The sequence below is a fragment of the Mus pahari genome, chromosome 3 (assembly GCF_900095145.1).
Source record: "Mus pahari chromosome 3, PAHARI_EIJ_v1.1, whole genome shotgun sequence".
Classification (NCBI taxonomy): domain Eukaryota; kingdom Metazoa; phylum Chordata; class Mammalia; order Rodentia; family Muridae; genus Mus; species Mus pahari.
This window is the reverse complement of record NC_034592.1, coordinates 23614238-23628801: the sequence shown is the minus strand read 5'-3', so window position 1 is coordinate 23628801 and position 14564 is coordinate 23614238. Positions and strand designations below refer to the sequence as shown.

The following is a 14564-nucleotide window of genomic DNA, read 5'->3' as shown; positions in this document are numbered from 1 at the left end:
AAGTCACTAGATATGCACTCACTGGTAATTAGTCCAGAAACTTAGAATACCCAAGATACAATTTGTAAAACACATGAAACTCAAGAAGAAGGAAGACCAAAGTGTGGATACTTTGTCCTTTCTTAGAATTGGGAACAAATTACCCATGTAAGGAGTTACAGAGACAAAGTTTGGAGCTGAGACGAATGAATGGACCATCCAGAGACTTCCCCACCCAGGGATCCATCCCATAGTCAGCCACCAAACACAGACACTATTGCATACACCAGCAAGGACCTGAAAGGACCATGATATAGCTGTCTCCTGTGAGGCTGTGCCAGTGCCTGGAAAACACAGAAGTTTTTGAATGGAACACAGGGCCCCCAGTGGAGGAGCTAGAGAAAGTACCCAAGGAGATGAAGGGGTCTGCAACCCTATGGGTGGAAAAACAATATGAACTAACCAGTACCCCCAGAGCTCATGTCTCTAGCTGCATGTGTAGCAGAAGATGGCCTAGTTGGTCACAATTGGGGAGAGAGGCCCCTTGGTCTTGCAAACTTTATATGCCCCAGTACAGGGGAACACCAAGGCCAAGAAATGGGAGTGGGTGCTTAGGGGAGCAGGGTGGTGGGGAGGGTATAGGGGACTTTCAGGATAGCATTTGAAATGTAAATGAAGAAAATACTTAATAAAAAATTGGAAAAAGAAAAAAAGAACTAATATTATTTAATAATCATTTACTAAAACTTGCTTATTCTTCAATCTTGTACTCTACAGTGTTGTTTGGGGTTTTTCAGTTTTGGTTTGTTTAGCCTTTCTGTCCATTGGTGTTTGAAATTGCATAATGACATATGTACACAGTTACAGCATCATATATTTTGTTTCCTAGAGTCCATTTTGCTCAACTTATTCATGCCTTCCTTCCTCTATACTAAAGCATTAGAAAACACTGATCATTTTTATTAGCTTTTTTATTTTGCAACTTCTTGGATACCCTACAGCTGAACCCACAATCTTTTCGAAGTGGCTTGTATTAATTTATTGTACAGTAAAAATGAGCAGGTGCTGGTTAAATTGAACATGTTCTCTACAATCTACAACTCTCTGAGTATACAGGATCTCTTGCATATACCCTCTAAATATGCATAGAGAAATGCTTAAAGTATTGTTGTTTAAAGAAAAAAATTCAGCCACTGTGTCTTAGTTACTTTCCCATTTCTTTGATAAAGACACTATGACCAAAGCAACTTATACAAGAAAGTTTATTTGGAGCTTACAGTTTCAGACATGTTAACTCCATGACCATCATGGTGGGGAGCATGGAGGCAGGCATGGCACTGGAGCAGCAGCTGAAAGCTTATATACCTGGATCACACACAAGAAACAAAGAAAGCAACACTGGAAATCATGTAGGCCTATTAAACCTCAAAGTGTACCCTCAGTGACAGACCTCCTTCAACAAAGCCACCCCTCCTAATCCTTCCTAAACAGTTCAACCAAATGAAGACCAAGTATTTAAATATATGAGCCATCTTCACTCAAACCATCACATAACAAAAGCCAAGAGAAGTGTGTTGTTTCTTTCAGTAGAGTATGAAACTAGAGAGAATAATTTTTTTCAGAGTCAATGGTACACAACAAAAGCAAAAATTTAAGAATAATTGTTTCTCAAAACTAAACAAAACTCTAGACCATGTAAATCTGAACAAGTCACAATCCATTCAGAAATGTTTTAAAAAGTATAAGGAAAATATTGAAAATAGTGAAGAAGCTGGTTGGCTTCAAGAGATAATATACAAGTGAGAAAAAAATCAAAAGAACATCAAGAACACTGACAGTTTTCTACTACTTAAGTCTAGAAATTAATGATTATTTTGTTTAATATTATTATTAAAATGTTATAGGTATATGAATGTGAACATGTGTAAGTATACAATACACCACTCCTATCACTTATCTGTTTATTATTTATAACATTTTGTATGATAAAATAAAATATCAGGTAAGTATGTAAAAATGTTGCTTCTATTAAAAATAATCAGCAGAATTTTAACGCACTTGCACACATGGACACACTGACAGTAGTTTAATTTTCACAAAGTATTAGCTGAGTTGCATTTAACTAGCCATCAAGCTCTCCTATGCTAATTTACAAATGTATCTGTCTTACAGTATACTACTATCAACTGAATTAAGTCCTTCAGCTTCAGCAAAGTTTGGTTCTCAGGGAGCAAAGGCAAAATCACTTCAACATTTTGGTAGTTGAGCAAGGAACTTTTTTTCTCCTTTTCATAATAAAATACATTTGGATTAAACTGCTCTGCAGTCTGTCTTGAACTCGATTCAAGGGTTTGAAACTTGCTGATATGTACTTAGTTATCCTTCAGCAACCAATCAGAAAGCAGAACCTCCTTCGTGGAAGGCAAAAACAGCAGATTACCACAGCGCCCCCTGATGGCTTATGCCAAAGTCTCACCACTAGGTCTGGTGCCTCAGCTCACTCCCCCTTTCCTAATCCTTCATGCTCCACCCAGGGCTTTTCCTTATCCTTGTTTTTATCTTTTACAGAGAACAGTGTATTTTCATTTTACTTAGTGAGTAGGGCCAAGCACTTTTCAAACACACACTTATACAAATAGTAAAAATTAGAGAAAATGGACAATATTACAAATAAAATAGAAAATAAGATGGGCATAGGTTGGTCAGTTGGTACCAAGTTATGCTAGGAAAAATTAGTGTTTTCTTATGTTTCAATTTTCAGTGATTATAAATACTACATATCATTACCTTAAATGCTAGAATAAAGAATTCCATATAAAGACATGGTAAATATTTGAGAAAATTACTCTGCTGTCTTTAATACAGGTTTTATGACCTATTTAATTGCATCAAAACATCACATAATACCCAATAAATATCTACCATTTTGACTGTAAATTATAAAAACTAAAAATAAATGTAAGGGGAAGAAAAGATGGCTCACTGATTAAGAGCACTGACTGTTTTCCCAGGGGAACCCTGGTTTGATTTCTGGCACCTATATGGTAGCTTATAAATATCTGTAAGCACAGTACCACAGAATCTGGCACCTGTTCCAACCTCAGCAGATAATAGGCACATACATAATGCACAAACACACATGTATGCAAAACACTAATATAGAAAAAGGTAAATAAAATTAATAAATGTTAAGAGTTACTGTCAAAAATCAGAGTATGTTATAAAATAAAACATAAAAACAAAATCATAAATCTAAGAGAATAGTTTTGTAATCTTCAGAAAAGAAAAGGATCTTTGCTATGAAGTAGGATCTATTCTAATAAAAAAGGCATAATGAGAGTGACTATGTAAACAATTAAGATATTTTCAAGTCAAAGAAAAATATGTAGGAAATTTGTTGGAAAACTTCCCAAGACACCGAATATCAGCACAATAGTTAAGTAGAGAAGAAAACTGTGCAAAGAGAAGTTAGTGAAGGAAAGAGAGCCTAGTGGTTCCCTGAAAGAGAACAAACGATAAATGGGAGAAGAGGAGAATGATGCAGGAATACTAAGAGTGAAGACTATGCCCATCACTGTGAACAGAGTCTCCTGCTCAGAATATTTCTCAATGCTTTTTTTCATGTCCTGATTCCTCAGACTATAAATAAAGGGATTCAGCATGTGTGTAACCAGGTAATATATCACAGCCACAATGATATCCTTGTCATTAGTGTTATTAGATGTGGGGACTAGGTATAGCCCAGTAATGGCTCCATAGTACAGAGACACAACAGAGAGGTGAGAACCACACATGGACAAGGCTTTGCAGATTCCCTACAGAAGTAGTTGGTATTGTTTCTAAAGTGAGATAGTCTAGCCAAGAGAATGGTGTGCACAAAGAAATTAGCAGAGGATAAGGTCCAAGACACAACTACAAGAAGGATACAGAAGTTCTGACTCATGTTGGTAGTATAGTGCAGAGGGTGGCAGATAGCCACAGACCTATCATAGGCCATAGAGGTCAGAAGAAAACTGTCAAGATCAGTAAATGTTGAAAAAATATAGCTGGAAAATACACCCAGCATATGAGATGGACTGACTGTGTGTCGGCATATTCACGAGCATCTTTGGAGCTTTGACTGATGAAAAAGAAATGTCAGCGAAGGCCAACTGGCTGAGGAAGAAGTACATGAAGGTATGGAGGTGACAGTTCAGCCTGAATGGCAGGATGATGAGATTTCCCAGAACAGTTGTCAGGTACATGGTCAGGAACAGGACAGAGTACATTCCTTGATACTCTGCCCTGAATGGGAAGCCCCAGGAGAATGAACTCAGAAACAGTACTCTCATTATCACTCCTCATCTTCTTTTCTGCTGTGAGTGAAATAAAAAAAAAAAAGGTGTGATTTTGACACTTTGGGAACATTTTATGAATCACCAGTTTTAAAATCACTAATTTTAATCTGAAATTAAAATTAGTTTGAGCTATTTAGTATGTGTGTTTTAACCCTAGTATGAAGATTATTGTGGCAGTAGTAGGCTGTGATGGTTTAGAAAGGGACATAATTTACCCATCTTGAAAGCAAGTGAACATTTCTTTAGGGATACAATAAACATTAGAACAATTATCAAATCAGACCCAGTTCCAGATCAAGGTTTCTGAATTCCACCAAGACATTTTTAGATTAAGGAAATTATTAAGTTGGTAACAGCAAATAGAAAAATAAACATGACTTTAATGGTTAGTGATCACTTTTAACCTTTCTTGAAGGTACTTACCTATGTCTTTACTTTCATGAATTGAATCCAGATAGTGGACCCCAGGGAGTTTCTTTGTATCTCCAGAAATCCAGGAGCTGGGAAATTAGCAGAAGCAACATGTGGTCAAAGCATGAAGTGTGTGAGTCTGACCCAAGAATATAAAGGCCAATGGCAGCTTATAAGCAGCTATCAGACATTCCTGTTACTGCGTTTTCTCAATGATCTCACTCTTCCATCACTCTTTCTAGGCTGCATAAAATGACTCTGATTCCATATGAACATCTTCAGCTCAAATCTACACATCTCTTACAAATACAAACAATACCTGGAAATATTTGACTTTCCCACTACTTCTTACATAAGTCAATGAAATTCTTTGTGGTTTTCTAGCTTTATTCTTATCCTGGGTTTTTAAGTTAACAGTTACTATTTATACATTTCCTACATGTTTTTTTCTGTTGCTAAACTGACATTCCACTCTCTCCCATTTAATTATCCCAGACCTCTGTGGTTAGACTCCCAGGAGAGCTCACAGAGGCTAACAGAATCACAGGAGGAACAAGCTCCAGCCAGAGACAGCTAGAACATCTAACACCAGAGATTGCCAAATGCCAAAAGGCAAACATAAGAATCTTACTAACAGAAACCAAGACTATTCAGCATCATCAGAACCTAGTACACCAACCACAGCGAGTCCTGGAAATCCCAACACACCTGAAAAGCAATATTGGGATTTAAAATCATATCTCATGATGCTGGTAGACGATTTTAAAGAACATTAATAACTCACTTAAAGAAATAAAGGAGAACACTGCTAAATAGGTAGAAGCCCTTAAAGAGGAAGCACAAATATCCCTCAAAAAATTACAGGAAAATACTACTAAACAGGTTGAGACCTTAAAGAAGAAACACAAAATTCTTGTAAAGAATTACAAGAAAACACAACCAAACAGGTGATGGAATTGAACAAAACCATCCAGGATCTAAAAACGGAAGTAGAAACAATAAAGAAAATCCAAGGGGAAACAACTCTGGAGATAGAAATCCTAGGAAAGAAATCAGGAACCATAGATGTGAGCATCAGCAAGAGAATACAAGAGATGGAAGAGAGAATCTCGGGTGCAAAAGACTCCATAGAAAACTAGGACACAACAATCAAAGAAAATGCAAAGTGCAAAAAGATCCTAACTCAAAATATCCAGGATATCCAGGACACAATGAGAAGACAAAACCTAAGTATTATAAGGAGAGATGAAAATAAAGATTTTCAACTTAAAGGGCCAGCAAATATATTCAACAAAATTATAGAAGAAAAATTCCCTAACCTAAAAAAGGAGATGCCCATGAACATACAAGAAACCCACAGAACTCCAAATAGACTGGACAAGAAAAGAAATTCCTCCAGACACATAATAATCAGAACAACAAATGTACCAAATAAAGATAGAATATTAAAAGCTGTAAGGGAAAAAGGTCAAGTAACATATAAAGGCAGACCTATTAGAATTACACCAAACTTCTCACCAGAGACTATGAAAGCCAGAAGATCCTAGACAGATGTTATACAGACCCTAACAGAACACAGTTGCCAGCCCAGGCTACTATACCCAGCAAAACTCTCAATTACCATAGATGGAGAAACCAAAGTATTCCATGACAAAAGCAAATTTACAAAAAATCTTTCCAGGAATCCAGCCCTTCAAAGAATAATAAAGGGAAAACTACAACAAAAAGGACAAAAATGAATCCCTAGAAAAAGCAACAAAGTAATCCTTCAACAAACCTAAAAGAAGACACACTCAAGAACAGAATCCCTACTCTAAAAACAAAAATAGCAGGAATCAATATTTAATTTCCTTAATATATATTAATATCAGTGGACTCAATTCCCCAATAAAAAGACATAGACTAGCAGACTGGCTACATAAACAGGAACCAACATTTTGCTGCATACAGGAAACACACCTCAGGGAAAAAGACAGACACTACCTAAGAGTAAAAGACTGGAAAACAGTTTTCCAAGCAAATGGCCCAAACAAAAAAAGCTGGAGTAACCGTTCTAATATTGAACCCAAAGTTATCAAAAAAGACAAGGAGGGGCACTTCATAATCATCAAAGGTAAAATCTTCCAAGGCAAACTCTCAATTCTGAATATCTATGTTCTAAGAGCAAGGGTATCCACGTTCATTAAAGAAACTCTAGTAAAGGTCAAACCACACATTGCACCTCACACAATAACAGTGGGAGACTTCAACACCCCACTCTCAACAATGAACAGATCCAGAAAACAGAAACTAAATAGAGACATATTGAAACCAACAGAAGTTACGAAACAAATGGATTTAAGAAATATCTACAGAACATTTTATCCTAAAACAAAAGGATATAACTTCTCAGCAGCTCATGGTACCTTCTCCAAAACTGACCATATGATTAGTCACAAAACAGGCCTCAAAAGACACAAAAATATTGAAACTATCCCATGCATATTATTAGATCACTAAGGACTAAGGCTGATCTTCAATAAACACATAAATAATACAAAGCCAACATTCACTTGGAGGCTGAACAAAACTCTACTCAATGATAACTTAGTCAAGGAAGACATAAAGAAAGAGATTAAAGACTTTTTAGAGTTTAATGAAAATAAAGCCACAACATACCCAAACTTATGGGACACAATGAAACCGTACCTAAGAGGAAAACTCATAGCTGTGAGTGCCACCAAAGAGAAAGAACAGATAGCATACAGTAGCAGCTGGACAGCACACATAAAAGCTCTAGAACAAAAGGAAACAAATTCTTCCAAAAGGAGTAGACTGCAGGAAATAATCAAATTTAGGGCTGAAATCAACCAAGTGGAAACAAAAAATTATGCAAAGTATCAACCAAACCAGGAGCTGGTTCTTTGAGAAAATCAACAAGTTAGATAAACTCTTAGTCAGACTAAGTACAGGGCACAGTGACAGTATCCTAATTAATCAGGAATGAAAAGGAATACATAACAACAGAATCTGAGGAAATCCAAAACATTATCAGATCCTACTACAAAAGGCTATACTCAACAAAACTGGAAAACCTGGACAGAATGTACAGTTTCCTAGACAGATACCAGGTACCAAAGTTAAATCAGGATCAGAAAAATGACTTAAACAGTCCCATATCCTCTAAAGGTATAGAAGCCATCATTAATCATCTCCCAACCAAAAAAAGCCCAGAACCAGATGGGTTTAGTGCAGAGTTCTATTAGACCTTCAAAGAACACCTAACTCTAATTCTCCTCAAACTATTCCACAAAGTAGAAACAGAAGGTACTCTACCCAATTCATTCTATGAAGCCACAATTACTCTGATACCTAAACTACATAAAGACCCAACAAAGAAAAGAACTTCAGACCAATTTCCCTTATGAATATCCACGCAAAAATACTCAATAAATTTCTCACAGACCGAATCCAAGAACACATCAAAATGATCATCCATCAGGATCAAGAAGGCTTTATCCCACGGATGAAGGGGAGATTTAATATACAGAAATCCATCAATGTAATCCACTATATAAACAAACTCAAAGAAAAAACCCACATTATCATCACAATAGATGCTGAGAAAGCATTTGACAAAATCCAACACCCATTCATGATAAAAGTCTTGGAAAGATCAGGAATTCAAAGCCCATACCTAAACATAATAAAAGCAATATACAGCAAACCAGTAGCCAACATCAAACTAAAGGGAGAGAAATGTCAAACAATCCCACTAAAATCAGGGACTAGACAAGGCTGCCCACTTTCTCCCTAAGTATTCAATATAGTACTTGAAGTCTTAGCCAGAGCAATTCCACAACAAAAGGAGATCAAGGAGATACAAATTGGAAAGGAAAAAGTCAAAATATCACTATTTGCAGATGATATGATAGTATATATAAGTGACCCTAAAAATTCCACCAAAGAACTCCTAAACCTGATAAACAACTTCAGTGCAGTAGGTGGATATAAAATTAACTCAAACAAATCAGTGGCCTTTCTCTACACAAACTATAAACAGGCTGAGAAAGAAACTAGGGAAACAACACCCTTCACAATAGTCACAAATAATATAAGATACCTTGGTGTGACTCTAACTAAGGAAGTGAAAGATCTGTAGGATAAGAACTTAAGTCTCTAAAGAAAGAAATCAAAGAATATCTCAGAAGATGGAAAGATCTCTCGTGCTCATGGATTGGCAGAATTAATATAGTAAAAATGGCTATCTTGCTGAAAGCAACTACAAATTCAATGCAATCCCCATCAAAATTACAACTCAATTCTTCACCGAGTTAGAAAGGGCAATTTGCAAATTCATCTGGAATAACAAAAAACATAGGATAGCAAAAACTATTCTCAACAATAAAAGCACCTCTGGTGGGATCAGATGGCCATGAAAATGAATGGAAATCTGCAACTGACAAGGGTAAGGAGCTGGGGAATATGTCCAGAATGAGACAGAGACCTGATATAAAGGAGGAGCCCAAGAATCAATGGATGTGACCTTATCTATGACTCACAACATTGGGGATATTGAACTTGAAGAAGCTACCTCCTGTAGCCAGGCAGAAACTCCAGTAGAGTGATAGAGACACAAACCCAACCACAAAATTTTCAACCCAACATGTATCCTGTCTACAAGAAATGAAGGCACAAGGGATGGAAGAGAAATAGAGGGAATAGTCAACCAATAATTGGCCCAACTTCAGGCCCATCCCATGAGCAAACATCAGTCTCTAACACTATTAATTATATTCTGTTATGCTTTCAGGCAGGAGCATGTTACCCTCTGAGAGGCTCCACCCAGCATCTGACTCAGACAGATATAGACACCCACAGCTAAACAGTGAATGGAGCTCGGCGATTCTTATGGAAGAATAGGAGGAAGGATTCCAGGCCCCAAAGGGGACAGGAACTCCACAGGAAGACCAGTAGACTCAACTAACCTGGACCCTTGGGGCTCTCAGAGTCTGATCCACCAACGAAAGAATATACACAGGTTGGACTTAGGCCTCCCCACACATATGTAGCTACTTGGTCTTCATGTGGGACCCTGAACAACTTGAGTAGGGTCTATCCCAAAATCTGTTGCCCATATGTGGAATATGTTCTTCTAGCTGGGCTGCCTTGTCTGGCCTCAGTGGGATAAGAAGTGCCTAGTCTCACAGAGACTTTATGTGCCAGAGTGAGGGGATAACCATGGAGGTCACTACCAGCTGAGAGGAAACGGGCAAGGGTAGGGGAGAGGAATTAGAAGATAGGGTAACTAGGAGGGGTCAGTAAGAGGGATATATAAAGTGAATGAGTAAAAAATTAAATTAAATTAAATTAAAAGACTTATCTTTTATTTTAATTAAATTATTATATCTTCCCTCCAACCTTTTCCATGAGCATGCTCCCAACTAATTCTCTCTCAAACTGATAGTCTCCTTTTACTTGGCTATTGAGAGAAAGAGAGGGAGAGGGAGAGAGAGAGAGAGAGAGAGAGAGAGAGAGAGAGAGAGAGAGAGAGAGANTCTTTTATTTTAATTAAATTATTATATCTTCCCTCCAACCTTTTCCATGAGCATGCTCCCAACTAATTCTCTCTCAAACTGATAGTCTCCTTTTATATATATATATATATATATAGAGAGAGAGAGAGAGAGAGAGAGAGAGAGAGAGAGAGAGAGAGAGAGAGAGATTCAAATACTCGATATTTATTGAAAAAATATTCAAATGTTGAGTCCATTTGTGCTGCTTATGTGTGTGTGATTTCAACACTGAACACTTTGTATAGGACAACCAAAGTTAAGCTAGATCTAACCTAAAGGCCTTTTTACTATAATGTACCTTTCATACCGCCAGTAATTGCTATGCATTTGATACCATAACAATGACCACTAGGAAATATGTACATTCTAGGTATACTATGGAGATAAGTACCTTACTTTTTCACCTTGTTTGTGACAGATCTTGTTATAACTGTGCATTCCATGATGGCTGATTCACAAGTTTCTAGAGATTCTTCTACCTCTCCCTCACATTTCCCATAAGTAACTTGGGATCACAGATACCTGCACTAGTTGCATCTGACTTTTGTGTGCATTCTGGAGTTCTGAACTTGGGCTGTTGCCCTTGCACATCAAGTACACTTACCCAATGAGTCATCTATCTCCCCTGCCCAAAAGAAATTCATATATATATATATATATATATATATATATATATATATATATATATTTCATATATATATTTCATATGTAATTCATATTATTATAATTCATATTATTATAATATATATAGGCAATTTATTTTTAAGACATTTAATTAAATAATTTTCCCTATTTTTATTGAGTAATTTTCTTTTTTTGTTGTTTTGTTTATTTTTTCTTTTTTTATTAGATATTTTTCTCTATTTACATTTCAAACACTATCCCCTTTCCTAGTTTCCCCTCCAAAAATCCCCTATCCCTTCCTGCCTCCCCATGCTCACCAATCCACCCATTCCTGATTCCTGGCCCTGGCATTCCCCTATACTGGGGCATAGAACCTTCACAGGAGCAAGGGCCTCTCCCAAGAAGAAATTCTTAAACAGGAAAACAAGTTATTAGATGACAGATAAATTGAAGCATAATGAAAAACAAAATGGAATGATGCACAAAAGAAGATATGAGATTTGGGAACATACTCAAAAGTTGAAATGCATATAGTTTAGGGATTGAGAACAAAAGAAATGTCAATTAGAACAGAGTATTTAATGAAATAATAGTGGAGAATTCTCCAAGTCTCATGAAAGGAATACCCCATATGAAAGACTCTAAGAATCCATTACGATAAATATACAGAAAATTGAACCTCATCATACCCCAAACTACTGAAAAGCAAAAGACAAAAGAATGATTTTATAGGAACTGTAAGCAACACAGGTTACTTTCAAACATTTGTTCTTGGTAGCTGAGATCTCAGCATCAATGAAAGAATTTTAATGTGTTTTATTTATTTTAATTATATTCTTTTTACTTTTTAATTTTTAGCTGCCTGTTTTGCCTGTGTGTATGTCTATGAACAATGTGCATCCTTGGTTCTGTGAAATCCCAAAAACTGCATTGGATTACCTGTAACTGGAGTTACATGCAGTTGTAAGCCACTATGTAGGTGATGGGAATCAAACCTAGATTCTCTGGAAGAGCAGCCCTTGCTTTTAATTACTGAGCCATTCTTCCAGCTCCTGGAATATATTTTCAAGAAAATAATTTACATGAATAAAAAGTGCAAGCACTAAAACCATCCAAAATATCCCCAATTAGGATTATAGCCATTTTCCTTGGAAATTCTGAATATTGGAAAATTATGAGGTTAATCACATACTTCAAATGTTTAAAATAATAAATCTTATGCTATACATATTATTGCTCAATTTAAAATTTTTCACAGAAAGCAAAAATCACTTTTGTTGTACAGAAAAATCACAAAAAGTTAATCAAAAATAACATGTTATTAACAAGTTAGCAAGGAAGCTGAGCTCGGTGACACACACCTTTCATTCCAACACTCAGGAGGCAGAGACAGGTGAATTTCTGAATTCAAGACCAGACTGCTCTACATACTGAGTTCCAGGACAGCCAGGTCTACATTGTGAGACCTTGTCTCAAACAAGCAAGCAAATAAAACCACAAAAACAAGTCAATATGGGAAATAAAATAAACAAAACACATAATTAAAAAGGAAAGAAATGTTTGCAATAAATGTCTCAAACAGAAAAGAGCAGTAAGAAAAATATAAATCCACATGTACCACAGTTACATTAAATATTGATAATTGAATTTCCTAAAAATATAATTTTCAAAGTATATAAAGAGAAAAAATATTGACTTTACATTATTATAAAATAGATAAATCACATATGTAATGATGTTGAAAAGTGAAATTATTGAAAATACATGTATTTGCTGATATATAAAAAAAGATGGCATTCTTATGCTACTATGAGCAGTAGAGATGACAAGGCAGAGGCTGTCTGCAAAGATTAAATGAACTCTCATCCAGTTATAAGTGCTATTATGTGTGCTGCCTGAATAATACGTGTTTGCAGAACTGGTCAATTTCCATACTGTAATCATTCCCATGATGTCTAATTTCACGCAAATAATGTGATATTATAACTGTCCATTTGGGAATAAATGCATACAAAGAGCATAAAATCAGTAAAAAGCCTGCTTCAGCACACCATAATATGTGACTCAGTCCACCAGACATAGATCATAATGTTGAATTGTGTAGGATGATAAGCAAGCAAAGATTAATGAAAGAGATCACAGAACTCAAGAATAAACCTTGAACCAGTTGACATAATAACACTGTACAGGACTTAAGATGCAGTCTACCATTAGTGAGTCCCTGAGGTCAATCCCAGAACCACATCAAACAACCAAACAAAAAACATATTCCTGCACATAACAATATAATGTATATTATTCTATTATATTAAACGCAGAGAATTATCAACTATAAAATAATTTTAGGACATATCCAGCTGAGTGTTCATAATAAGTAGGATGAATGTCTCTCACTTAAAGCAGTTGATCCTAGTGACAACTATTTCTAGAGCCTGTTTTATATTGCTGTTCCTCAGGCTGTAGATGAAAGGGTTCAGCAAGGGTGTGACTACTGTATAAATTACAGAAGCAACTATGTCTTTGTCACTGGAGTTCTGGAATGAAGAGAAAAAGTATTCACCTGCAAGTGTCCCATAGTACAAAGACACCACAAGGAGATGGGAGCCACAGGTAGAAAAGGTTTTGATGAATCTCTTTGTGGAAGGAGCCTTCAAGGCAGTTCTTCCTATGAGAATATAAGAGCCCATGATGCTACTCAGAGGCAGAATGAAAAGTAATCCTCCCTCAGTAAAGATGACTAGCTTATTGAGGGAGATGTCTGAGCAGCTCAGCTTCAGGAGGGCAGTGAGGCCACAGAAGAAGTTGGGGACAGTATTAGTGGCACAGAAGGACAGTTGGATCAAGAGGAGGGTGTGCAGAAGGGCATGGACACAGCTGAAGAACCAGGACCCAGCCACTAGGCAAACACAGAGCTCCTCTCTCATGACAGTGATGTAGTGCAGAGGATGACAGATGGCCACGTACCTGTCATAGGCCATCACTGCAAGAAGGAAATTTTCCAGGCAGACAAACAGAATAAAAAAATACATCTGAGAGATGCATCCCTTGTAAGAGATGGAATGTTGCTGAGCCTGAATATTCATCAGCATTTTTGGAACTGTAATGGATGAAAGAGAGATGTCAGAGAAGGCCAAGTGGCTGAGGAAGAAGTACATGGGGGTGTGGAGATGAGGGTCCAGCCTGATGAGCAAGATGATGAGCAGGTTCCCCAGCACCGTGGTCAGGTACATGGCCAGGAACATGGTGAAGAAGACATTCTGCTGCTCTGGTCTGATGGGGAGCCCCAGGAGGAGGAACTCGAACACAGTACTCTGATTCTCCCTCCTCATGCTGGAAGTTAGAAAAAAATGAAACACCAGTGAGCATGGGCATCACATTATTGCAACCATCTTTTCTGTATGATTCTTCTTTGCCTTAGATGCAAGTAATTAGTATGCATATAAGGCTAGAAAATTATTCACAATTTGGTTTCTGTTTACATTCTACTTAAAAGTAGTTTCTTTTGGCAGTACCCAATTGACTTGAATGGCACTTTCTTATTTAAAATAATAAAAATCTTGGCATTCATATGCTACATGACATATGGTGTGTGTAGCTCATCTTAAATTTATATTTTGGAGGGATATTTTCTTGTTTTGAAACAGAAATATATTCCCAT

At 36.7% G+C, this 14564-nt stretch overlaps 1 protein-coding gene and 1 pseudogene across 1 annotated transcript; both read right to left on the bottom strand.

The window, feature by feature from the left end:
• Nucleotides 1-3550: 3550 nt before the first annotated feature.
• Nucleotides 3551-4323, bottom strand: LOC110319420 (annotated as a pseudogene).
• An 8973-nt stretch (nt 4324-13296) lies between these two features.
• On the bottom strand, nt 13297-14235 carry LOC110319435 (olfactory receptor 1J4-like). The gene has a single exon (XM_021194933.1). It carries the CDS (start codon nt 14233-14235, stop codon nt 13297-13299), a length of 939 nt encoding a protein of 312 aa, XP_021050592.1.
• Between the last annotated feature and the right edge of the window lie 329 nt (nt 14236-14564).